This window comes from Astatotilapia calliptera, chromosome 9 (assembly GCF_964374335.1).
Source record: "Astatotilapia calliptera chromosome 9, fAstCal68.1, whole genome shotgun sequence".
In the NCBI taxonomy this organism is placed as follows: domain Eukaryota; kingdom Metazoa; phylum Chordata; class Actinopteri; order Cichliformes; family Cichlidae; genus Astatotilapia; species Astatotilapia calliptera.
In genome coordinates this window covers 9,773,263-9,800,921 of record NC_137430.1, presented here as the reverse complement: position 1 = coordinate 9,800,921, position 27,659 = coordinate 9,773,263, and the positions used below count along the sequence as shown (strand labels likewise).

The 27,659-nt window shown below is 40.0% G+C and overlaps 1 protein-coding gene across 2 annotated transcripts; it reads left to right on the top strand.

The window, feature by feature from the left end:
* Window positions 1-678: 678 nt before the first annotated feature.
* Window positions 679-27,659, top strand: wwp1 (WW domain containing E3 ubiquitin protein ligase 1). 2 transcript variants are annotated; one of them, XM_080306325.1, is made up of 26 exons: window positions 719-864; window positions 4,477-4,588; window positions 5,786-5,842; window positions 6,504-6,595; window positions 6,817-6,958; window positions 8,354-8,478; window positions 8,819-8,995; window positions 9,167-9,239; window positions 14,134-14,315; window positions 15,170-15,581; window positions 15,766-15,861; window positions 16,349-16,523; window positions 18,496-18,550; window positions 19,226-19,310; window positions 21,378-21,506; window positions 21,913-21,985; window positions 22,093-22,164; window positions 22,662-22,750; window positions 22,866-23,025; window positions 23,344-23,477; window positions 24,890-25,030; window positions 25,122-25,242; window positions 25,453-25,557; window positions 25,784-25,880; window positions 25,977-26,049; window positions 26,822-27,659. In XM_080306325.1, the coding sequence occupies exons 4-26, from the start codon at window positions 6,526-6,528 to the stop codon at window positions 26,919-26,921; spliced, it is 2,886 nt and encodes a 961-aa protein (XP_080162451.1). In that variant the 5' UTR covers window positions 719-864; window positions 4,477-4,588; window positions 5,786-5,842; window positions 6,504-6,525; the 3' UTR covers window positions 26,922-27,659. The 2 variants fall into 2 exon arrangements, with proteins under 2 accessions (XP_026034975.1, XP_080162451.1); XM_026179190.2 differs by lacking the exon at window positions 4,477-4,588 and having other exon boundaries at window positions 679-864.

Genomic DNA, 27,659 nt, shown 5'->3' with positions numbered 1-27,659 from the left:
GTGGCTGAAAGAATTAGGAAATTTGCTACACCTGGGGAAAAATATGGAAAGTTAGATACAGTATATCAGACAAAATGAGTCTCTTTCAGAAAATCTAGAATCACAAGTTGAAATCAATCTCTAATGGTCTTACAGATCAACAACAAGGCAGGTAAGTAAAGTGAACACTAGTAACACATCAAATCATATATTTTTTCTTCTTTCTTCTAAATATTTGTATTTTCTAAACCTTTAAAACTACAAATATATTTTTAAAAAGTATCAGGTAATAAGAGGTTACATTACATCAACATATTCAGTTACGACAAATCGGCCTAGTTTTCTTTCCTAATGTATCGGTGCCCGCAAGATTTATCGGGGACCTGTGTAGGGACGCACACCCCCTACACCATTTCTCTGGTAAAATTGGTTAAGTAAACGGGACTTTCAGTCAACAATGCTTACAACGTTCAGTAACGTGAAACGTAAAAATAAAGAAATTTTGAGATTAAACAAAGAAAGAGTGTTTTAAAAGGAAAAACAAAAGTTTGGATTTTATTAATAAATTGGATAATGACGGACCGAATACTTTAGTTAAGGGTTTCCGTTTAGACTACATAAAAGTAATAAATGTGCAGTGTATAGCAGTAAGCCTGTTTCGTGTTCCGACTTATTACACAGCAGTATTACCCCTTTTCCACTAGTATCTACTGGGGTGGCGCGCCTGTCGCCCGTGTGTTTTGCTAGTCATAGGCTTCTGTACAGAGATGGCAAGAGAGCCGTAGCAGACTGAGGGGCCTGCTCGGCTAAGGATTTTACTGACACCGTTGCGTTAGCACACAGCCAAGACACAGAGTGTAGGAAAGTAGAGGAACAGCGAGCAAGGTAAAACACCCCTGCTAATGTCACTTAAAGCATTTAGAAAGACTTTCTCCGAGTGTTTAAATAGTATTTCTTGATAAGCCTGTATTTTATATGCAGCCGAACTGGCTAGCTTTGTGATGGCGGACAATTAGCCAAGATGCTAAGTAAGTTAGTCAGATAGCCGGCTAGCGAGCAGCTAACTTGGCTCACCTAGCTAGCGTCTGCTGTAACGTTATAACAATATGCAGATGTAGATTAAGCAAACACGCTACATTTTTAGTTATGTGCCCATTATCACCCTTTGGTTTGTCAGATGGATATTCTACACACAGTAGAAAGGATAGTCACCTAGCGTTAAGCTACTTTCACAAGACTAAAATTGTTTTGCTTTTTTATCTGTAGCTAGCTGGCTACCTTATTGATAGCTAGCTGTGTAGCTTTAGTTACAGACTAGTACTACTACACATTTAAAGGTTGTCACCGGGAGTATCTGCACATATTGTACGTATGTGTGTTGTAAATAGATTTAGGAGGTTAAGTGTCCGAAGGCCAGTAGCTGCCTATTAAGTTACACTTTGTAAGCTAATGCTAGCAGTCAGTAGATTACCCCAAAGTTAGCCGCTGTTCGGTAACTGTACCGGAGTTTGTGTGTTATGATCAGTATTTAATATGTAAATTAAGCATTGCTAGCGTATGGCCTGCGAATTGTGCCTAAGTGGAATCAATCTTCTGCTTTATTACCCATTGATCCATGTGACTGATTACTAAAGATTTTCTCATGAAAGGAAACGATGTGTTACTCTTTAACTTTTAAACGTGTTGACATTTCTAGTCTGGGTGTTTCTCGGGTCGTAGACAGTGCTTAACACAGGTGAATGTGATCTTGAGCCACAGCTGTTTATTTCAGTGTTGCTCCAACTTGAGTTATCCTATGAATAGTGAGCATAACATGTAACACTTTCAGGGTCTCTAGCTTTAAAGACGAAATTCTGAGCAGAGACAAAGTAAGAGAGACCATATTTATGTGGGCTCCGCTAACACCTGATGAGAATCCCTGTCAGTACTGATTAGGCCTAGTTGCCTTACATTTCCCTTTTCTGGACAGGCTTGGTCTCAGAGAAATGGTCTTTCATGGCTGTGTTTGTTTGAGTGGCTGATGCAGGTTTATGTTTATACAGTATCTGCTATTGTATTTCAGGATTCTTAGTGTCTTGCTGTCTCTCTGTCATGAACAGTGGTTTAGTATTTGGGCTATCACATGCTGTGTATGCTAGTGCCACATTGGAAGGAAATTACTTAGAGAAAAGTGTCTTATTTGTCTGCTGGCTCTAAAATATGCTTGTTTTTGTGCTCTCACTCACTTGCAAAGACACTGAACTTTTGAAAAGCAGGAAAGCAGCTGTGGGTGAAATTAGGAGTTGTAGCCTGCTACCATTGTGTAAAGCTTGTGTGTTTTGCCCATGTGAGAATCTTTTTTTTTAAAGTCTGGCAAAATAAAAGAGAGGTGGACTAAAAAAAAAGCTTTTACGGTATGGGGTAGTGTAAGAATAATCACAGTCTCGTTATTTTGGATAAAGATGAGATTTACTGTATTTGTCTTAAAGTTAGGAAATTCCTGCCACATTAGTTAAAAATAAAAATAAACAGAACAAACATAAAAATAACCCAAGTAAGTAATAAATTAAAAAATAACCATGTCAGTCGGTGTCAGGTTAAAAACAATAGGTATTCAGCATCAGGACTTTTAAACATTTAAATATACTTTATAAGCATCTATGCTTCATTCCTGCTCATGGTCTGCCCGGATGTGTTCTATAGACAGCTGTAGTACAGCGGGCATGTGTGTCTATGTATAAACTGTTATGTGCGTCATTAGGTCACAGGAAGACAGACAGTGCATTAGAACAGACAGCAAAGCTTGTTTGACAGGTGGTGTGAGAAAGGATTTGTCTTGGCTTTTTACACACAAAGGTGTACATTTAGAGAAACAAGGGAAGTTGTCTGCTGTCAAGCTGATTTTTTTTGTTAGCCAGACTCTCCTTTGAAACCTTTGGATTAAGCAGGAACATGAGCAGACAATCTTCACAAAATACAAAATGCACGTCCAGCAGTAAGCATGTTACTCTTGTTTTGTAGGCAAATCTAACCTTGTGCTAACCCTGCTGGCAGCTAGCATATTAAAACAGATAAGTAGTCCTCGAGCAAAACAAAGAAAACTGAATTGAACCTAAGATTAAAGTTCCTGTGTTTTCTATGGTTCTATAGGGGTTTTTTAATAACTGAATTCATCTGGTGTTACCCAAGAATCCAGATCCTACAAATAAAGTATTAATTGTCCCCTAGACTTGCTGTTAAACCCCTCCAAGCAGGTATTGAACAGGTTCAAAACGGGTATCTTTAAACACCATAAGCCAAAGTCCTTGGGTGTGTATTAATTGGGCAATTAACAATTTTCAGATTGTCAATATCTCTGAGCTCTTAAAATGTTTAAGTTGTATTTCAGAAAACAAATTTAATTGCAATATTAAATCAGCTATTGAGTTATGATCCTCTTTCAACCCTGGTGATTAGGAGTCAAACACCGCTGTATAAATACCACTCTGTTTCCATATTTCTTGCTCAGAGATGCTGTTTAGTAGTAACCCTCACAGGTCCCACTTTAATCAATACCTGACATAACCCCTGACTTGGGCTGTATCTCAGGAGGTAGGGTAGGTCATCTACTGATCAGAAGGTTGGTGGTTCGATCCCTGGCTCCTCCCCTGCATGCCAAATGTCCTTGGGCAAGATATTAACCCCAAGTTGCTCTCCGATGCATCCATTGGATGTGTGTGAATGGTAGTTAGAAAGCACACAAGCACATGTTTGTGTGAATGTGGCATGTTGTACAGAGTGCTCTGAGTACTCAGAGAGAGCTATATAAGATATATATATATATATATATATATATATATATATATATATATATATATATATATATGTGTGTGAATTAAGAGAATAGAATTGGCTTGCATGACTTTTAACTCATTCACTGCCATTGACGTCTATAGACGTCAATTGAAAAACTTACGTTGACCGCCATTGACGTCTATAGACGTCAGTTACGTTTTTCAATGGGAGGGGGCAGGTGTGGGATTTGAAGGGGAAGGTGACTGGAAAGGCAGAAAAACCCCAAGGGCACCTTACAACACCGACCCTGATAGCAGGCTAGATGGTGACCTAGGCAGGCACCAACTTGAAAAACTGAAGCCCACCAGCAGTAAAAGTAGACCTGCAAGGAGGTGCAGGGTTTGCGCACGTAAGGGATTGCGCAGTGAGACAAAAATGTGGTGCAAGTCTTGTTGTGTGCCCTTGCATCCCGGAAAGTGTTATAATGATTACCACACAAAAGTGAATTATTCATTGTGAATAAATGTTTCACTATGTACATTTTATTTTTTCATATATTTGTAAATAAATTGTTTTGATAAAACATAACCTTTCTCAGTGTTATTTCTGTTTTATAGAAGTGAAAAACTATTTTATATGTTAGAGGTGTCACAAAGCAAGAAATATTAGTGTCAAAGGCACTTTTCTGCTTGAAATGTATTTTTCACAAAAAGCTCGTTTTCTCCCTTTTTTTGGTCAAAACAGGCATTTTTGGTGGAACCCACCTCTCTTCTACAGCTGATTACTAAAGAATGGAAAATGGTAGAAACAAGCTTTTTTTTTTTGGATGAAAGAAGAGAGTCTGTTCTTCATTTTGGTAGGTTCAGTGTTTATATGCTCATAACACACAGTTTTCTGTGGCTCTTCAAAAATGAGTAAAAATGCTCAAAAACCCTGGCAGTGGGGAGTTACCTGATTTGAAAATGGCTGGCAGTGAATGAGTTAAAGTAGTCATTGTAAACCACACATGATATGAAAAGCTGATGACTAGTTGATGACTTGGAAGAATGGTTGAATTTCCTCATATACTTATTTAGTATATTTTTCCCAGCTGACTGAGGCTGTAATAGGTTGTGGATTTGCTCTGTGTTACTTGATGGATGCTGTCTTTTGCAAGAAGCTGTGTCTGACTAATGTGCTGACAGTGGTTTAGTGTCCAGAAGCCTTAACATCAGTTGACTCTTCACTAAGCCCCACACGAGCATTATAACTATGGATGGGAGGCTTGTCAGGCCTTTGGAAATGTTGCAGTAACTAAAGTAAATTGTTAGTGGTTGCCACAGATTTGAATTGTATTTGTGGCACACTAAAAATTTATAAGGTGCTACTTGGAAAATGTTTTAAGTACCAACTATTTTGAGACAAATAAATAACAGAGCAGTATAATCAAATGCCTCTCCAGTGAGTCTCTCATCCTACTAGACTCCAACCAACCAGTCTTAATTTTTTTGGGCTGCTCTGCAACCTCAGTGAGCTGAAGGGTTCAGCTCACAGTGGGTCTCCAAGCAGAACAAAGACTCCCGTCTCCAGCTGCAGTCCAACGTGGAGTCTTGGAGTCTGTGTTTACATGATAAGACACTCTGGAGAAACAGCTTAGTGACAGTGGTCTCTGCAGTGATGTGGTCAGTGAGATGGCTGGTAAGAAAACATGAGCTGGGATGTGTGGGGGACCTGAACTTTCAAAATATGGGCAAGGGCATATCTGCTAGTTAACTGATTGCAGATGTAGTCATTGTCTTGTAACAATAAAGAAATAAAGCCAGAATGAGTTGCCAAATATACTTGAGCAGACATAAACGTGCTTAGATGGCCCACCCAAGTTACACAAGATACTCAGCTTTAGTTCTGTTAACCTGAAGCGCTTCAGCACTTAGTGTCCTTACAGTTTGATTATTGTGGTTGAAATAAATACATATCAAGTCGTAACTATATATTTGTTATCTTAATCAGGTCAGAGGTCAGACCTTTCTACCAGCTAAATCTTATCCTAAAAACCTGTGCTCTTCTGTTTCAGTGGCACCATGGGACACGGAGTAGGCTGAACCAGATGGTCTAGCAGCACACACCAGTTGTGAGTATACATGATTTTTGTTTTTTTATTTTTCTGGAATTTCTGTGGAGAATTACAGTTATTGGGTACTATTCATATCTGAAGAGATAGAATAATATAAGAATAAAACTGTAACTCCATGTATAAAATAAATAATTCCAAACCATCAACATTTGTGTTTATCTGAAGCACTTTACACTCCACAGAAAGTAAAAGTTCTCCCAAATCTGTCCTGGTACTTCTGTGGCATAGCAAGAGAATGCTGTCTTGTATAATTTGAAGAGAAATATTCTCTTATTAAACCCTGGCCAAGTTTGAATTTTAGATTAGAGTATTTTAAAATTCATTTCCTGTTTCAAGTGTAGCCATAGTTGCAACTGCTTTTGACTCAACATTTCCCTGACTGTGCTGGATTTAAAAAAACAAAAAACAAACAAACTGCACGGGTAACATGGTCTCGCTTTCTCACTCTGGTGAAAGAGAATATAAAAGTGAAGGCTGCTTACAGAGGATGTTGATTAACTTTGAGGCGCTGTTAGCTGGTTAGACCTCAGTTACAAACCTGTCATTCACAATATGCAGCTTTTTTGATTTCTCTGTATTCTTATTGAGAAATATCGGCGCTCACGTTTCTTTTGTGAATTGACTCGGTCATTTGTGTGTAATGTTTGCGGGTTTAAAGGTTTTCCACTGTGGTGTATGACATGGCCACGGCCTCATCTAGAGCAGAGACTAGCCATAACCACAGAGGAACGTCACAACTCTATGCCATTGGTGAGTAAAACACTGTAGGCTACGATGTGTAAAAGTGTCAGTCGCCTCAGGGTGTTGCCACTGCCACAAAAAGCTTATGTTGAAGCACTCTGTGTACATTTTCTATGTGAATACTCATGTATCACACTTTATGACCTAAATGTCAGAGTTAGTGTCACTTTTTCTGCTGTAAATATAATGTAATTGAGTTTAAATGGTGTCTTTCATTTTCTCTCCATCAGTGTCCTGTGCCAAACTCAAGAGGAAGAAGAGTTCCCTGTTTGGGACTGCCATTTATGTGGAGGTGACAGCTGAGGGGGAGACGCGGCGCACTACAAAATCTCATAGCTCCTCCAATCCTAAATGGGACGAGAGGCTCACTTTGTAAGTGTGCTGTGTACAACTGGCTGACAGCGTTCAACAGGCTGTGTGTTGAAGCATGTCATTTTATTTAATGTCAGTGGCTGTTTCTTTCATCTTTATTTATTTAACAGCTAAGTTTGTGGAGACGAGACACGCGCACACACACACACACACACACACACACACACACACACACACACACACACACACACAAACAAGCAAAAAGGTATGACGTTTCCAGAAGCTGTTCTGCAGTATTATGTGTTGACATTAAAAGCTGTTGACAGAGAGTTTCTGTGGTGCTTTGTTTTTTGTTTGGTTCAGCAGTCTTATACAGTATTTAATCCAAGAGTGGTTGTTGAATCTTATTAGGCAATCATAAGAGCAGGAGAACCCTCAGATGGCTGATTTTATAAGTATTAAACTAAGGGAAAAGTTGTATGATAATATACAAAACTCTTTGTATCATTTAAAAGCCCGCAGTTCTTTGAGTGGTCAGACTGGACTAGAAAAGTTCTGTAAATGGTGTTTTTTAATGGAGCCATCATCCTGAACATGGCAGACGTTTGCAGCTCTCTGGCTTCCGACTGGCTCAGCCATATGTCAGAAGCATGTCGTTGGAAATGCTAATTGGCTTGATGGGGTCATTATTGCTGACAAGACAGAGCGCTGCTTGTTTGTGGTCTCGTGTTTACACAATGGATGTTTTGCAAGCTGTTATGGGTGCTACACAAAGGCTTTAATATTCAGTGTTTTTCTTTAGGCTGATATTCAGAGACCTAAATGTAGTTACTGTGCTGTATAGTGTTCATTTTGAAGATGGAAATCAAAGGGTAGTGGTATCATGTGTGCTTGGTACATTGGTTACCCAGGATAAATAACAAGTTATTGGTGCTCTGAGGGGAGGAAGGTGTTGAAAAATAGAGAAACTAGAAGAATGCAAAGCTTCAAAAAAATTTTTTTTCTGTTTGTTGTTATACTTTCCTGAGGTGGGGAATAACTGTTGAGAGGGGGACCTGTTGAATCATAGTTACATGTCATATCAATTCAGTGTGTTCCCTTTGCTCGCCTTACCAATAAGTTTATTCACTGATTCACACACAAATGCTTTATAAAAGTTCTAGAGTTGCTCTTAAATCTCAGTGTATTTGAAATATAAGTCTGTGTGAGTATTGCAGAGCGTTTCAACAATAAGAGCCTTTTATTCCTTAGTTGAGTCATCCTAGAGTAAAAAGAAGATTAAAATACTGCCAGTTTTGTTTTTGTTTTTTTAACTTTAAAAAACTAAAAGTACAGTTTTAACTGCTGCTCTTCCTTTTTGTGATAGCATAAATCTATTTGAATTGTTTAAAAAGATTTTGGGGGGAATTTCAAGAATTACACATATTTTGTGCGTGTTTGTTTATGATTCTCTAGGAATGTAACTCCAAACACACAGGTGGATTTCAAAGTTTGGAGCCACCACACCCTGAAAGCAGATGCTCTGCTGGGCAAAGCCACGCTGGACCTCACTCGAACCTTGGAAGACCATGGCAGAAAATGTAACTTTTTTGTTACAGAAAGTAGCAAATGATACATGTGGAAAGTGTAGGTTGTAATTTGTCTAACTGTTTAGTAAATATACGGTTAGGACAGCATCAAAACAGGGTTTTTCCCAGCTCAAAAAATGTTTGTATTCAGGAGAAACCCAACAGAAAACCACTTCATTATGGATTGTTTAAATCAGGCTCACTAGTACTATGTGTTGCATGACCCCGATAATATCCTCCAAAGATGCAGAAGCATAGTGTCATGTAATTTTAGGGTTTGTTTGTTTTTTTTAAACGTTATTTGTAATTATTATTTGCTGTTTCTAATACTGTCCTTGCTTTGAATCCACAGTAGAGAATGTGAAGGAAGTGCTGAAGCTGAGTGCGGAGCAGAAGGGGGTGACAGTGCCCATGGGGGAGCTGACCGTGTACCTTGATGGACTCACTGTCACCGACCAGGAGGAACTGGCACCACTTACCAACGGCAATGCACCAAATGGCTCCAGTGAGCTCAGTGTTTATGTCAGGGGTGGGTGATTTTTTTTCTTTTTTCTTTTTCTAAGGGAGAGGAGGGGCGGAGGGGTCTTTCATCTGTATTAACAGTATGTGAATGGATTGTGCATACAGATTGAGTTGAATGAATTCCCAGCATACATAATCCCGTTATCTCTAGGCTAACATTGGTTTCTTAAATCTTCAGAGGTCCAACAGAATGGTGACGCCATCCATGAAAACGGAGATTCATCTTCCTCATCCTCAAGGGCTGCCAACAGGTAAAACTGAAAAGGCAAACTAACCCTTTTTGGGACATTTTATGTTCGCTCGCATAGTTCTCCCCCCCCCCCGCGCAAAGCAAATTTCTATCTACTTAAGAATTACTGCTTCAAACCAGGGAGCATGCTTATTCTCAAGTTAAAGAATGCTAACAGGCTGATAAGTGTGTTAGCCTTGTTTCAATGCAATAAGTTGTGCTGGAATACACGAAGCCATATTTTTCCATTGCTGTTTATACTCATGTCCTGTTTTTTGCTAGCCCCGTGAGGTCTGTGTCTTGTCTTTCTCTGTCTTGCTACTTCTCAGTTAAGACCGTCGTCCCCTTTGTGTTTTAATTTCTCACGCTAGCTGCTTGTGCCAGTCTTATCTGTCACAAGTGCCCTTCAGTGAGCTGTACTGGCTTCTATTGAAGAGCCACAAAAAAAAATACTCTTCACAGCAGATGGGGGGTGGTTATGAGGGTTGTGGCTGCTTGGCTCCTCTCTGCATTGCAGCTACTGAGAAGACTGCAAGACACAAACAGTAGGATATTTAAAGCTGTTTCCACTTCCTGGGAGTTCCAGAAATGTGCAAGTGCACAGACAGATTGCAAACACGGCCAGCCGAAGGACAATTGTGGCGGGCAGACATAATTTTCCCCATGTCATTGTTACCTAAACATTGAAACCCTAAACACACATCTTGAATGCAAGACAGTTAAAGCAGCAAATATATGCACATGAATCCATCTCTCTAAACAATAATCTGTGAACAAATCCCCTTTAAACCTTTTAAGAAATGTATAAACAGGAATAAGCATAAAATAATGACTCATTTTGAAATCATTTTTACATAACATTAATAAACAAAGTGAGGATGCTCTGAGATGCCACAAGAAACTGTGCCTTAGTGCTTGCTTGAACTTTAAATGCTACTACATTAAATTTTCCCTAAATTGTTGTGAACATAAAATGTTTGTGTGTTTGAATAACTAAATAGTTGGAACCTATTAAAAACCCAACTTCATTGTGGTTTTACAAAGGTAGTTAGCAGTCTCGCAAACTGTATTGAATTTTTAGTTGCAGATAAACTGAGATTCTTGCATAGACGTATATGACATGTCACCCGCTGCTTTAACATCCTAGACAGTATAAAACATGGACGGAGCTTCTGGGTGGAAAAGTAAAGGTAATGTGGCTTAATTCTGTCTCTTGGTCACCAGGGCCCTATTTCAGGAAGCCGGTTTAGAAAACTCAGAGTGAAAAACGATACTCAGGGTTGAGTAACCCCGAACTGTCCAACTCGGAATATTTGGTTTCAGAAAGGCTGATAACAATTAGTTCAATCAACGTGGAGTTGCTTTAACCCCAAGTTAAGCGCGCGCACGAGGATACATAAAGCCCTGATAAGCGGAGCACAGATTAAGCGAGTCACCATGGAGACGGAGGGAAAGAAGGCGCGGTCAATGTATTTTACAGCGCTTGAGGCCGAAATTCTGATGGCAGTATAGGGCTTTGGAGCGTGATGTCACGGGGGTGGGCGATAACATGCAAATTTTGCGGGACAAAAGTAACACAGCCTCAGCTACAAAAGAAAGGGAGCATGCATGGCAAAACATGGCCGACAGAGTCAATGCATGAGTGTTAATTTAAACATTGATCTAGGGATTTCCACCCATTTAACACGTTATTTTATTATATTTTATTTTATTTTTTATTTCATACATTTTATTTTGTGATGTGATGTGAGCGCAGGTGCAACCCAACAGGCCCCAAACGTTCCTGGCAGCAAGTAAAAATGAAATATAAAAATATAGTCCAAACAGGTAAGGTGTAATTGTATTATGAGCCATAGTGCTTGGTCTGTTTGTCCTATATAAATCAATTGCAGTTAGAGGCTACATTAATTTTCTTTCTGTAAGCACTTATTGAAATTATCTGAGCACATTACAAGTACATATTTGCTTACTCTGTATGCTCATATGCGACCCGTTATAGCCAACAGAAAAAAAGCGGAGGCCTGAAAAACAGGTGGGGGTCCTCCACCACCACCACTCACAGAGGCTGAGCAGTTGGCTTCCACATTTGTGATAATGTTGGCAGCATCACATATGATCTTCACAGTGCAGAGAACACAAATTAGCATCCATTACTATAATGAAATAATTTGTTAGTTTGAAATGCTACAGGGAACTATGTACCTGTACATTAATGCTGTGGAAAGACTTCCTGTTCACATAGTCTCCTTCATTTACTGAAGGAGCAATGATTGGAATGTGATTGCCATCTATACAGCCAATCACGCCTGGGACCCGTGAGAATAAATGTAAAATTTAAGTAGTAGTTCAAATATCACCACATCATGAATTAAGTTTTGTTCATCCTGATACCTGCAGTTTTGTGGCATCCCTCTTTGATAAATCTTGTGGGTCTATGACCGGGGAACACCACAAACGAGTACAGGAGACGTTTCAGTGCAACTGTAACATTCCTGACTGCCCGACAGACGGTAGCCTTGGAAACGTGCTCAGCGTCACCAATATTATACAGAAAGCTCCCGTTTGCAAAAAACCGAAGTGCGATACGAATAATATGTACAGAACTGAGAGGATGTCCGCGATGTGTCACATGAGCAATATTAGGCCTGAGGATGTTATTCAAATCAATTATAGATTGTGCTGAGAAACGGTAACGTTCACACAGGAAATCATCAGGAAATGATAAAATGTCCAAACGCGCTCTAATCACTCTCTCCCGGCGGAAAGCTCTGCGGAGAATTTGGGCTTCAACATCTACTGGCTCTTCAAGGAAGGGACACGCCATGTCTGACACTTCCTACAGTCAGGTTTCCGACAAAGAGGCGGAGAAAGTTAGGGTTAGTTGAAGTAAACCTGCTAGGGGGCAGGTTAGCTTCACGGAGTGTGTCGTCATAGTAACTCGCTCAGAATTAATCTAAACTCGCTTTGTGAAACTGAAAACCCAGAGTTTTCGTTAACTCAGGGTATACTTACTCAGATTTTGCTCTAAACCGGCTTCCTGAAATAGGGCCCAGGTAGTCGGGATGGCAAACGCATTTCCAGTCCTACAGAATGTTATGAAAAATGGCTTGCTGTCGTGACCTATGTACACAATTTCCTGCTATATTAATGGACTCGGTCATTTATTTATCCATTTATATGCTGAATAATAAATCTTGATCATGCAGTATTTCAAAATGCATTCATTATCCAGGGCATCTTCATTGCCTAATGACATGTGAATGATAAGCAAGTAGATTCACAGTTAGACCCGCCCCTGCTCATCACATCTGGGTTTTTGTTTTTGTTTTTTTGTTTTGTTTTTTTCCTTAAACCAAGATGGCGATCATGAATACACCTTCTGAAGGCTTCAAAACAGAAATTGAGAAACCAGTGGATGATGTCACAGTTAGCTACAGCTCTCTTTTATAGTGTCCATGCAACCTACATTTTTGTGTTATTATTTTAGTGTTTTTGTGTTAACACCTGCAGTGAGTTCACTTACTTAAAACCTTCAGTGCTCAGCAAAACCTGGCTCTAAATTATTGTTGTTACTGTTAAGTGATCTGTATCGTTTCACACAGGAGGCCTTTTTCTCCCTTTGTAATGCCTGTGCCTTGATTTCTGTCTTCTGTTTATTCCTCTTTGATTTGTTGTGTTTCCTTCTTTTTGCCGCCTGTCCCGTTTGGTTCTTTTGCCATCAGAATTATTGTCTGAAGGCAAAGAGAGAAGCCAAACGGAATTACTTTACCAAGTGGACCATACCTGCCTTACCGTATTGGTCCATTTAATTGACCTTTGTTGTTATTAATATTTATTTTATTTTCAGTTGTTACAGACGGGGCAGACATGACCGGGGAGAGGGAGGGAAACAAAGACGGAGGGGGAAGAGGAATACTGATGAAGGGCAAAGAAAGGGGGGGGCAAAAAATACATATCACCTGGATCACCTGTTGAGAGGGGGGGGGGGGAGAGAAAACAAGCAAATTAAAAAAACAGCAATATAATAAACACAACACCATCGTGATACTCTGTGTGTGTGTGTATATAGCAGTAAATATTAAATATTATTATGCAGCACATAAGATTTACAGCGCACAGTGTGCGTTCAGGTAGGAGCCAAAAAGGGTGCAGTTTGTGTCTATGAGCACCCGTGTGTACACCTGTGAGCATGAGCGCACTTGTATTTAAAGTTTTGTTGCATTTCCTTTGTTCTTTCCCCTCAGTTTGTGTTTCCAGTTTTAAATGGTCAAGTAAAGGAACCCTTCTGTGGATCTAGCAGCAGCAGGTTTTATAACCTGTCAAACCACATGATAAAGCCTGTAGGCCTGTGATGCATTGTTGTCTTCAAACTGTGCATGTTTTTCTGTTTTTGTAATTGGTACCCTGTCTTTTGTCTCAGCATCACATCAACTCGCCTTAAGCAGGTCCACCTGGGTTTGACTCAGTGTTTGAAAATCTGTTGGCATCACTTCCTGTGCACAGCATCTTAACAGGTTTTGAGTCGTAATTATAGGGAGAGCTTTTATGGCTTGTAAATATGCTGACTAGTAAAAAAACTCATTAATGTGAGTTATCTGTATTTGCCATCTCTTTTGGGTTTTCCTAATCACACAGAGAACCCACCTCTCACAAAGACAAAGGTTGGCCTTGACAGCAGGTTTTGCGATGGTCTCTTTCTGTCAGCTCACAAAGGAGCCTCTTTAGTTGTACTCATTACATCACCGTACTATCCTATTATAGCCTGTTTTCCTCTACAAAACAATCAGTTCAGTGTTATAACTCAGATCCGATGGCCATGGAGGCAGTGAAGTAGCACACAGTTGCTTGTTCTCATGAGCAATTCAGATTTGAATTAAAAAATAAAAAGATGAAATCTCCTGTATTTTCTCTTCAAGCACAGTGAATGGTACAGACTTGGGCCCAAGGTCAGGTTCCTGTTCAGCCTCCAGTGGTGCGGATGGTCAGGTGCCTTCAAGCTCCTGCAGCCCTGCTCTTGGTCATGTCGTCAACGGAGACTCCACAACCAACTCCACCCCTGTCCACCAACCCTCAGACAGTGATAATGAGAGTAGGATGGGTGAGTTTGCACATGCTGTAATGTCTACTTTACAGTACACATTACAAAACTCATTTATCGTTGTTTTTAGTTTTGTTTTTAGTTTAGTTTTTTTTATTTTAGACAAAAAATAACTTGATTTGGATAAGACTGAATATTATTAGAGCACCCTGGTAACATTTATATGTTATAGTGCCTTGGATGGTCTCAAACCACCTCAGGTTTATGCTCTCCATGGTCGATGTGAACCTAGTGAAGAGTAGAGAAGAGGAGTAATTACATTAAGGGAAGCCTTTAATCTCTGCTGCTCTCAGCACCTCTATCCAATCTCCTTGGAAAGAAAAGCGAAGTGAAAGCAGAGTGCACTTAAACTCGGAGGACAGGCCACATTGAGCTGAGATTCATGACAGAATATAAATTTTTTAATGGCATTGCATATAAAGAACACACACACAGTTAGAGCAAATGGAAACTGGCTGTGTGGGGTTATCAGAATACCAAACTGGTACCTGGTAAGAGTTCCATAGGCTAACTTTGGTGCATGAAAAGTAGCTCAAGTAGACAGTTTTCACCTTCTAAAAATTTGGGTTCAATTAATAATCTTATCATTCATTTTGTTCTCATAAATTCCAACGTAATAGATGTATTTGCCTTCACAGAGATCCTTGCTGATAAGCCGGTTTCTATCACTTTATCCATGTTCTGTGGACATATGCAGACTTCTAGACTGTTACACTAAAAGTCGGTTGTTGCAGACAACAGCTTAAAAGACTGATTTATGTATTTATTTATTGAGGCATTGAGGCATTACTGACATCAATGGATTGAGTTATACAAGTAAACGGCACTCCGGTCTTATTGTGACTTGCCTGCAGTCAATGGGGAGTCCTGTGATGCTGCTGAAGGGCAGTCATCTGCGACAAGAAGTGATGTGCTGCCCTCTGGAAGTGACCACGAGGACTGCATTCAGGATGCTGCCCTGCCAGACTCTGACACAGCACCAAATAGCATATCTCAACCCCCGCCTGCTTCCACATCATCGTCAACCTCTTCTGTTGCTGCTAATTCTGCCACTGCCGTTGCTGCATCCTCTTCTTCCTCCACATTCACCTCTCCAAACCAGGGGGTCACCACGTCCTCGTCGTCATCCTCCCCGGCGCCTGCTGAAACAAATGCTTCAGGAAGTGGAGGTGGTAGTAATAGTAGCAGTGCAACAGTAACTACAGATGGGGCCAAGCCCAGGCAGCAGGTCCCCAATACTGGAGCCTCAGATCCTCTTCCACCAGGGTAAAAAAAAACACAAAAACAACCCCTGCTGCTCATTTACTGATCAGTATTACTGTATTTATTTTGATTTATTTCTGTTTTCAAATTACCTAAACACCAGTGCGCACACAAATATGACAACAGTAGAGTGACGTTGACCAGAATTTTTCATCCTTTGTTTGTTGTTTAATTTTGCATCTTTTAGGTGGGAGCAGAGAAAAGACCCACACGGGAGAACGTACTATGTAGACCACAACACCAGGACGACTACTTGGGAAAGACCACAGCCGCTACCACCAGGGTGAGGGTCTCACCTTTGTCTTATGTTGTTGTCACACTTGGTGTGTTTAGTCTGTTTAAATCAAACATGAACACAATAAGCACTCAGGGGCAGACTGAAACAACAGTTCCAAATGAACTCCAGAGCAGTGCATTTACGTTGTGGGCATGATCCAACCTTGATCCAAACCAACTACCAGATGCACGTTGCAAGTCTGGGCCAACAAAATTCCCTTAGACACGTATGCTTTGCATTCTGGGATCCACCAAAATATTATAGTGCAGGTCTATACGGGCTAGCAACTAGCTGTGAATTGAATGTAAATACTCCTGTTCTCCTATAGTCCAGAATACAGCACCTTCTTTCTATATTTACTTTTGTTGTTTGCAGGTGTAAGTAGTTATTTCAGTCTTTTTGTTTAATCACCTACATGTCAGTTTCTGGCATTGAAATGTACTTTCATGTGTATTTCTCTATTTTTACCATCCCATCTCATTCCTTCTACCAGTTGGGAACGTCGAGTGGATGACCGGGGTAGGATCTATTATGTGGACCACAACACCCGCACCACCACATGGCAGCGTCCCACTATGGAATCGGTGCGCAATTTTGAGCAGTGGCAGAGCCAGCGCAGCCAGCTGCAGGGAGCTATGCACCAGTTTAACCAGAGATACCTCTACTCTGTAAGACACATCACCACACTCGCTCTTCTGCCTAATTACTTGTTTTCATATTTATACATATAAATAAGTAACTTACATGCTGCCCATTTAAAAGAGAGGCTCTAATACAATCTAAAATAGTGTTATTTTGATTGCATTATTATTAGTATGTAGACCAAGCCATATCCCTTTTTCTTTTAGAAGTCAAGGTCCTCATCAAAAAGAAGCCCTGAAGCCCTAATGACTGAAAAATTTGCACTCTTTTCACTTGTTTTTATAACAAGTGCCCTGTAAATAAACTCAGAGCAAAAACCACATTTTGCTGACTGAAATGCTGCTATCTGCTAGGGCTGCACGATTAATCGTTAGAAAATCGCGATCTCGATTCATATTTATGTGCGATCTCATTTCCAAATGACAACGATTTAATAAAAAAATTTAAAAAAAAAGAAAAAAAGACGACGATTGTACCACATTTTGATCCGGGACGTACTCTGCATGAAAACAAGCGCTCACTCTTCCTGCTCAACAAATGACAAGGGCGGAGCCTTATACCACGTGATACAGAAGCTGTGCCGTGTGATGCTAAAATTAGCAGGGAAAAAACAACGGAGAGCACGTCAGGGATGACGAGAAAGTGACAGGAGAAAATCCGTTCCGGTCAACCACCCAAACATCAATAACGGGAACCTTATACAGCGCTTCCCTACACCCGTCGAACTCCCGCAGGCACAAAGAAACTACGGAGGCTATCACTTATCACCTGACCAAAGATATGGCTCCCAGCAACACCCTAGACAAATGCTACACAGTGCCGTCCCACAACTATTTTTCTATTGTTGCACTACCTGCTCTATACACGCAGCGTCGAGCAAAGGTGGAGACGGAATTTCAAGCAGTTCAACATTTTGCGGCAACAACAAAACGTGAGACATTTGTTGTTTTTATGTTTATTTATTGTTTTTATGTTCAGTCTCAACTGTTACGAAGTTGATGTGCAGTTAATAAGTGCAATAAATATTTATACTGGAATTTATACTGGAATTTATACTGTATACTGGAATAATTATACTGGAATTTATACTGTATACAATAAATATTTATACTGGAAAAGAAAATCGTGAGAGAATCGTGATCTCAATTCTAAGCCAAAAAATCGTGATTCTCATTTTATGCAAAATCGTGCAGCCCTACTATCTGCCGTCCTTTGATCTTTCACTCTATGTAATCTGTGCATTACTGACTCAGCAGACTAAGTGGATACACACAGCTTTCAGGGTTTATCAGCTTGTTACTTATCCAGCACTACAGAAAATGGCAGACATCAGTGTCTCTGACCACTTTAGATTAGCTCTAGCATGAATGTAGAAATATGTTACCAAGTTTAAGCCAACTTTCGTTTTTTCCAAAATGATTTTCATCCAGTAGAATGAATCTCATCAAATTTCATTTGTAAAAATACAGAGCTTAGAGATTAACTCAGCTGTGGTTTCAGTCATTTTCACCACCAATTTTACAATCTCCCGTAGCCGCCTCAGTAAACAGGTTGTCGTCAGTCTTATCATCATGATGAGCTCAGACATTCAAAGGACCAGCTGTTGATGGTCATTTTTCTTTCCACCCTTAATCTCGTCTCGTTGTCTCGGGACTTTTGTTTTGTAAACCCACTTACTAAATATACTGTTGGCACCCAGCCCAGCTCATTTAGCCCAAAGGTGAGAAACAGAACTTAATATATGAGAGGCGGTCTTTTATCAGTGATGTCGTCTTCACATCTTCATGATTAGTTTACAGCATAAATAAAAAGGCAAGTAGGTGTTAAGCTTCTACCAGTAGGCAGCTACAAAGACCACTTCACATCAAGTACTATTCGACAAATAGTTTTTGAACAATTTATTTTTTATTTATTTTGCTTTTGGGGCTTTTGTGACTAGATTTGCACCTTCCTGGTGTTTCCCCAATGAGTGTCCATCTGTGTATCCCTTGTTTGCAGGCATCCATGATGTCTGCTGAAAATGATCCTCTTGGCCCACTGCCTCCTGGTTGGGGTGAGTTGACATTCATTTTTCTCTAAAAGCTGTGCTTGCTTTTTCTGGTGTCAGTACTTTGTGTTCTATACTTAAAAAGTGGAGCTAGGAGTACATCAGCAGTTCTTAATAAGGTAAGCAATCGTGCTAGGTTTCTACACGTGCAGAGAGGGAACAACACACCTGGAAGGTAGATTGTTCCTTCTGTTCTTGCTAGAGTCCTTTAGAGGTCACACCATTGCTCACAGGTCCTTGTTTGTTTTGTTGCTGGATAGTTGGTCAGGAAAAATGGATGCATGTTTTCGGTCTTTGTTATAGTGCAGAATACGTTTGGACCAATCAGTCTCCTCCCCTTTGGTGTTTTATGCTGGATTGTATTGTGTGGCTTTATTTTGAACCTGTTAAAATAATATAACAACAATAAAGAAAAGAAAGGGGGAAAACGCATTTAGTGTTACCAAAACTTTTGCAAAGGGCTGTACATATGACCTATTTCTATGCCAGATTCTGATATACGTATAGTATATGCATATTCTGAATATATATCCCCAATATGTTTTAAAGTTAAATGTCAGCATTCTGCTCTGCTTAATGATTAAAAGGATTCATTTTCTGTGTACTGATATGTAGGACCAAGTGTCTCTTATGTCTGTTGCTACGCTACAGATTTCTTGTGTTTATTTGAATAAATTTCAGAGAGGCGTGTTGACTCCAATGATCGAGTGTACTTTGTCAACCATAACACAAAGACAACACAGTGGGAAGACCCTCGAACCCAAGGGTGAGTGGCAGAAAAACACTACAGACAAACTCTGCCAGTGTGGCCTTTTGGATGTAAACCATTAACTTCACTGTGCGGTGCTACTTTGTAGAGCTGGGCGATAGAACGATAACGATATGTATCGCGATATAACTTTTACTCGATAGAGAAATTAAGCTATCGCGATAGACCTCTCCGCTCCTGTCCTCTTAAAAAAAAAAAAAAAAAAGGTCAGCCAATCCAAATTAAGTAGCGCAGAGCCGAACCAATCACAGCCGCAGCGTCACGTCGCGTGACTTGTTACGTACAGCACAAGTGCCAAGCCGCACGTGTATTTGTTTGGGAAGCAGCCAGCGGGTAATGGAGGAAATGAGTGTGCCGACTAGAAAAATCAACCGAGCGTGACCGAAGAGAAAACAGATGATGGTTCCAACGCCGGAGAGATTGTCGAACGGAAGAGCCATAGAAGTTCCGTAGTGTGAAGGTATTTCGGCTATTTCAAGTCTGACAAAAAACAGAGTAGCGTGCACTGTAAATTGTGCCGAAAGCAAGTCTGGAAATACAATAAACTGGTGCATGCGTCACACTGTGCGCCACGTTATTGTTTCGGTGAAATGAATTTCTACAATACTGTTAATTCTAATCTCTGCAGTGTTTAAATGCTTACATATACACACAGTTACTGTCCGTCCACACATACGACTCGGGTCTGCTTCTATGCCCCAGCTTTGTTTACTTTTTCCCACCGAGGCTTCTAGACTTCTGATTGGCCAACATTTCTGCACGGTTAGGAATCTAGCGCCACCTGCTGCTTTGGCATGTTCATAGCAGCGTTTTCCTTCATTTCTGCCTTTATGTGTGGACGGGATTATTTTTTAAAACGAAAACTGAAAATCTCCATTTTCAAAAATACCCGTGTACGTGTGGACGTAGCCTCAGTCTCTGACTGGAAGCGCTAATTCGTCATTCGGCTTTTGTCAGACTAAAGTAACTGTTAAAACTGTTTGAAAAGCTCAGCTATACAACAAGGAGAGATTGAGAATTTCCTTTTAGTTCTCAGTTTATTTGATATTGACAAAAGTTAGTCAGTTTTGTCTGTTCTTCTGTAAAACAAGCTAAGATTTATTTTTAGAATTAATATTTTGTTTCTAAGTGGAATTGACAATTTAGTCTGTTTCGTTTGTTCTATTTTGAAACTTAAACGCTTTAGCGGCTGCCTTTTGTGTAGTTTGCAATATTTGCCTTTATTTATCTGAAAAAGTCTCATGTTCCTTAAGTACATCTACCCTGTTGAACTTATTATGGGAAATAAATATTTAAATAAAAACAAGCTGCTGATTATTTCACATTTTACTTGTGAGCAACGGCACATTTAAATCTTACAAATATAGTTATTTGGCTTATATCGTGATAGATATCGTTATCGCCTGAAATGAAAAAAACATATCGTGATATGAAAAAATCTCATATCGCCCAGCTCTACTACTTTGTGTTAACTTTACTAGTAGCCACACAGTAACTTCACCATTTTTCTTGAACAGCATGCAGGAGTGTATGGTCAGATGGGACAGATCAAACTATTGCAATCTTGACCTACTTTACTGTCAGTACCTGGAACCCTCTCGTTTCCTTATTTTTCTGTCATGAAACCTGCTAAATTTATTTTTAAAGCTGCGAGAAGCTACAACTCCCTGTGTGTCTTCATCTAATCTTAATGTACTATAACCATGGCAGGTTTTGCAGAACCAGTATGTTCTTCAGCCAAAAAAACAAGGAAACCCAAAGGAATTCAGTTAAATTAGCCATTATAATTTGATTCAGTGCAGTAAAGTAAATAGCTGAAAAGGTTTAAACACAAAACTTTCTGCTGTTCATTTGATGGTTTAGAGTTTGACTCTTTAAAAGGAATATTAACATTTTATTACATTTTATTGTTTTGCCTTTGGTTTATGCTAACTTGTTTTCTATTACTCTTTAGTAGTGAAGTAAAGTGCTGCCAGATATTTTCAATTTGGACTTTGTCCTTGTAGGTAATGTTTGTGTTCAGCAGCTACAAACCTACATAACACTTTGTCTGTGTGCCTGCAGGCTACAGAATGAGGATCCTCTGCCTGAAGGTTGGGAGATCCGGTACACAAGGGAAGGGGTTCGCTACTTCGTGGATCACAACACCCGAACCACAACTTTCAGCGACCCCCGCACTGGAAAGTCTTCTGTGTAAGAACACCTTTCAAATCAATTTATGCACCAGGTGTCTGAAGACCTGCATCTTTAGGTGCTTATGTAAAGTTTAAGGGGCCATGTTTAATGAGGCCAGCTGGAGTTATTTTGAGATTTAATTTAGCTGATATGCTGTACATATAGCATTAAGCTGGGTAAGAAGAAAAAAGGATGTGGATTCAAAAGAAGCACTTCCCACTGGTGTTCAGTTTTATGGTTTTATTTCACACCGGGCCTTTGAGGAAACCTTGTAATTTCTTTTTGAACTCCAAATGTATGCCTAGAGCACATTTTCCATGCAGGGCAAACACTGAAAAACATAAATGGATGTAACTATTTACAGTGGCTCGCAAAAGTATTCGGCCCCCTTGAACACATTTTCTAAATCTTCTTTTCTCCTCAGCACCAAAGGCCCTCAGATTGCATACGAGCGCAGCTTTCGATGGAAGCTTGCCCATTTCCGCTACTTGTGCCAGGTTTGTGTTTCCTCTCACTTAACGAATTAAAGACGGTGAGAGATTAACTTGATCTTCCAATTTCCTAATCCCACTCTAATACCTTTTTTGTTCTTGTCTCCACTCAGTCTAATGCTCTCCCAAGCCATGTGAAGATCACTGTCTCCAGGCAGACACTGTTTGAAGACTCCTTTCAGCAAGTAAGTGCGTCCTTTTCCTTTTGTCATCTTTGTGTTTAAGATGATGTTTACAGCATAAGGTAGTACCTTAGTGCAGTGGTTCCCAAACTTTTTTTGCTAGGCCACCCGTTGTTCTACAAGAAAATATTTGAAAATCTGCTTTGGTGCAAAGTGACAATGGGTGTAGTGGAATTAAGACAACCCCCAAACACTAAGTGGGTTTGCAGGCAGTGCCCCGTGAACCATTACTCTCTCCTTATCCCTCTGACTGACTGGGGGTCTGTTTTGGGGGTTGTCTTTCAAGTGCACCCGTTGTCACTTTGATTTGCACAAAGCAGCTAAAATGGATTCACAGTGACTGCTGCTTCCTAGCTGGGCACAATGATATCCCTGAAGTTGAACAGACTTTGTGTTATACTTTAACGACCAAGCGTTCTTTATTTATTTTTGTACAATCTGTATTCACAACTGTGCACTCATCACTTGCTGATGTTGTGTGTGTGCTAACTGTCTCTTAGATTATGGCCCTGAAGCCTTACGACTTGAGGAGGCGATTGTACGTCATCTTCAGAGGCGAGGAGGGTCTGGATTACGGTGGCCTGGCCCGGTAATAAAGACACTGAAATATAATTTTAACTTTAAAGAATTCCAAAGAATATTTGTGTATAAAGAGTAAATGAAAATGTGCAGCTCATGGCCCTCCATCTCCTTCTTCTCTTCAGAGAGTGGTTCTTCTTGTTGTCCCATGAAGTGCTGAACCCCATGTACTGTCTGTTTGAATACGCTGGAAAAAGCAACTATTGTCTGCAGATCAACCCAGCGTCAGCCATCAACCCCGACCACCTCTCCTACTTCTGCTTCATAGGCCGCTTTATTGCAATGGTACATTCACTTGATTCTCGCACACATTAAAACCGTCATGACAACACAGATGGTTGTGTTACAGTAGATTACACATGATTTGTCAACCAGTGTCTCACATCCAGTCTTTTTTTTAAGACAAGTCATATTTTGGATAAAGTTATTTCAAAATCATAAGAGCTCAAGAGAAAAAGTGTTCAGTGTTGTTTTACACTTCCCAATATTTACTTATTTTGTTAATATGCAATTACACTGTGAGACTGTCTGCAATCTCTTTATCTTGATGCTTTCTGATTGACCAGCAGTTAAAGAACCTTATCTCCTCTTGATTACCCACAGGCACTTTTCCATGGCAAGTTCATTGACACAGGCTTCTCTCTGCCTTTCTACAAACGCATGCTGAACAAGAAGCTAATACTCAAAGACCTTGAGTCCATTGACCCAGAGTTCTACAACTCACTCATATGGATCAGGTAATCGATCTCTCATGTGTTAGTCCTACCATATTGTATTCATTTGAGAAGAGGGCATGGCTAGAAAATTAATTTCACTGCACTTATTACTGAGTTGACTTTTGGTTAAAGAGCCACAGAGTGTACTCTTAATTTGATTGTTTAGAAAGTTTCTCTTTGCTTGACTTTGCTTAGAATAACTTTCAAGGTCTCTTGACCGTTATTAAGGAACTTTTGTTATTGGGTGCTTTTCAAGCAAATTTGTTGATAGAACAAATTGTGCAGTTTATTTAGGCTTTATTTATAATGGAGGTCATATCAAAGTGTTGCTCTTGGAATGCTGTGTACAAATAAGGCTTATCAAATATATCTGTATCATTTCTCAAACTATTGCTGAGTCAAGACTCTGCATAATTGCATAATTGGAAAACTGCATAATTGTTTTGTTTTTGGTCCCGAGTACAATGAACACACTGTAAATGACACCTGGAGTCAAGTCGGTTCATTTATGCAGTCCACTATATGTTGCGGTAGGTTTTATAGTGCATAACATACAACACTCTGGTTTTTGTCCACTTATTTGGCTAAGAACACCCCATAAAATCAACTACTTAAAGAAGTGAGAGACCTCAAGGAAAACATGTGTCCCTTTCCCACTGCTCACAAACATGTTGTGTTTTATATTGAATCCTCAAAATAGCTTTTATGAAAGCTTTGTAAAATTTGGAAGTGTCTTGACCACCTGTGATGGTTTCCATTTAATCTGTGGCTCACTAGGCTTTTTAATAACGTGGTCATTTTGTCAGGATGTTGTTTTCATACAGGAAACGACCTGTTCCGCTAATCTTATATTAGCAAGAACTACTGAACTTAGTTTTGAACGTTTTTTTCGTACGGTTTCACCTGTATGTCTTCAAGTGTTTCTCCTCAATGACATCTTCAAGTACAAATGCAGTTTGATTAATCAGTGTGCTTTGCAGCTGGTTCATGCGGTGTGCAGCATTACAGAGCAGTGACCTAACGCAGCTGTTTAAAAGAATGAAAGAGTTAGGTGGAAAAGTTGGCAGCTTTGAAGAAACTAAAATGCAGACCATGTTTTGATTGAATTAACAATAAAGTAAAAGCTGGGAATGGCTGACAGTGAAGAAAGCCAGACAACATCTTGTAATGGGGTTATTTATAGTAGCTTTGCCCCTGCTTTATTTGCTTTTTACTCATTCTTAACTAAACTTAACCTCCTGCATTAGAAGTCAGAAAACCCTTTTACCGCAGAAGTATGGAAAGAGCAAAGGCTATCCACGTACAAAAAGGTCAACTTAAGAATATCTCAGAGATAAAAATCCAGAGCGTTTGAAGCAAACACAGTTCCCTGTGCGTCTCCGTGATGTGTTAAAAATTGGTTGTACTTTGGCAACATCTGAGTCTTTCCTCAGGGACAACAACATCGAGGAATGCGGTCTGGAGATGTTCTTCTCCGTGGACATGGAGATCTTGGGGAAGATCACCTCTCATGACCTCAAACCCAATGGTGCCAACATCCAAGTCACTGAAGAGAACAAGGAGGAGTACATCAGGTTCACAGTCTTTGTTTTATCAAAAAAAAACTCACCTCTGAATATCATTTAAAGTACATATTAAAGAAGATTTGTACTGTTTGGCTTGCAGTCTAATGGCAGAGTGGAGGTTCTCTCGTGGGGTGGAAGGTCAAACCAAAGCTTTTCTCGACGGCTTCAATGAGGTGGTTCCACTTCAGTGGCTCCAGTACTTTGATGAAAAGGAGCTTGAGGTGAGCACCATTTTTGATCTATTTTAATGACTTCCGTTGTCTGTTTAAATGTAATACTAACTTGTACCTAATAATAATTTAATAACCAACTTACTACATGCCACAGAATTATTTTTGTTTGAATTAAACCTGGAAATCAAAGCATACACAACTACAGTGGAATGATGTTGGTTTATATCCTCTGTGTTTGTGTGTATGTGTTTAAACCAGGTGATGCTGTGTGGCATGCAGGAAGTAGACTTGCAGGACTGGCAGAGAAACACTGTGTATCGTCACTACACCAGGAACAGCAAACAGATCATCTGGTTCTGGCAGGTACAGAAATGCACAGCCTCACAGTTTGTTCTGTTTGCTCAGTTTGTGCTTTCTTTCCCTCCAAGTAGCAGTAAAACAAGCTCTTAGTGCAGGATTTGATAAAATAATTGAACTTCAAGAAATAGCGTTTGTTTTTTTTCTTAATGTGTCTCATATTGCCGTAAATTCCTTGACGAGTCGTAGAAAGTCAGTGATGAATGCTCTGGCGTCATTTCCTTCCCTGCAGCTGGTAAAAGAGGTCGACAATGAGGTGCGACTACGGCTCATGCAGTTTGTCACTGGAACCTGCAGGCTTCCTCTGGGCGGCTTTGCTGAGCTCATGGGTCAGTGAGAGACGAGCATGCTTACTAAACATACTATTTATATTTCCTTAATGCTTTCATTTTTTTTCTTAAGCCTCTTTCTCCTTTGCATTGCAGGAAGTAACGGACCGCAGAAGTTCTGCATTGAGAAGGTGGGGAAAGACACGTGGCTTCCTCGCAGCCACACGTGGTGAGTGCTTGACCTTTGACCTCTCTACTTGACCATTATGTCTTGTAATGTTGTGCACAGAATTTTACATCAGTATACTTTAGTACAGTTTTGGTGGAGTCCCACAGGCTGTCTGACTGCAGGATAAATGATATCAAGGACCACCAGAGTAGCAACCTGGCCAGCAAACCAGCTAGTAGCAGAAAACACAAGAAGGCTTGTTAGGAATATTCAAAATAACAGCAGAATTATTTACAAATTAAACAAATCCCCAAGTATCTCTGGGTAGCCTGCCTAAGTATCCTCTCCAGTGACAGGCCGGTGAAAAGGTTTTACATCTTGAATTGGATAGAAGAGGCCTGAGAGAGTCTCATTCAGTTTTCTAGACTGAAAAGACATTTTACCTGTCTTCCATTATGTTAACCAGTCGGTGCTTTAAAGGTGTCAAATGATGAAGCTGTGAGAGCAGCTGTATTCGAAGTATAGTCATAACCATGTTTTTGTGCTGATGTTAAAGCTAGAGGAGGTTTGGAGCTCAGTTAATGAGTCAGCAGTGACTTGGCGACCCTGCTCTGTGACTGCATGCTTGCTTCTTGCAATGGTGACATAACGCTAGAGGACCACACTGGAACTCAGTGAGGTCTTTAGAACGACCCACTCTCTCTTTCACTCAGGATCGACTGACTTTTATACTCTTGGGTAATGGGATTGATTTTTTCCCAACCTATTTCAGATCTGATAAACACAGTTTAAAAATGTCTTTGTTTGTTTGTCTCCGTTTTTGTCTTTTCAGTTTCAACCGTCTGGACTTGCCTCCTTACAAGAGTTACGAACAGCTGAAAGAGAAGCTGCTCTTTGCCATCGAGGAAACAGAAGGATTTGGCCAAGAATAGAGGGAGGAGTCCTCTTCTAGTTCCCTTCCTCTCCCATCGCTGTTTATTCAGCCAAGAAAAACAAACTTAAAAAAATTGCACAAGATAACCACCACTGTATATAAGCTATTTTGTCATTTCAAACCAAATCCTAATTTGCTGCATAATTGTTGCTGCAGCCCTCTTCCCCCAGTCCCTATATATCTAAATATATATCTATATAATACACCTTCATGAAATATGCAAGCGTTACAGCATTTTGCTCTTTGTTCAAAAACAGAAATCACTGATAGTTTTGGGTTTTTGGGTTTTTGACACTTCCTCCACCACTGCTGACTGGCTTTTAAAAAGACATTTAAATTGTTTTTGAGAGGATTTTATAAAGTGCAGTCTCCTTTTAAAGCTCTAGTTCTATAGGGCTTTTAAAAGGCTAGAGTAGAAGTATCGGGGTCTGGTGCCTGAAATTGTTGCTCCTGTCGGACTCATAGTAATTTTGCAATTTTGGTGCACTTGCATGCTGCCTCTAAAGATGAGAAGACTGCTATGCCCACCCTCCACCGCACACATAGTTTTTAGCATGGATCTCTCCGTTTCTAAATAAGCTCATTGCTACCATTAAATTAAAAATGTAGCACTGCAATTGGACTGATTGGAAGCACAGAAACACCCAGTGTTGTTTTGTTCTAGTGTTTTTGCTTTTTTCCCTCAATGAAATTCTGGGCACCGGCCCAGAGACAGAACATGTTTGGGGAAACAAAA

What these genes read in the sequence shown, in the direction of transcription:
- wwp1 (XM_026179190.2), top strand. Translation starts at nt 6,526, where the DNA reads ATGGCCACGGCCTCATCTAGAGCAGAGACTAGCCATAACCACAGAGGA. An exon ending in TCCTCAAGGGCTGCCAACAG is followed by an intron (nt 9,240 to 14,133) that starts GTAAAACTGAAA and finishes TTTCTCTTCAAG; the next exon opens with CACAGTGAATGGTACAGACT. An exon ending in CGCACTGGAAAGTCTTCTGT is followed by an intron (nt 21,507 to 21,912) that starts GTAAGAACACCT and finishes TTTTCTCCTCAG; the next exon opens with CACCAAAGGCCCTCAGATTG.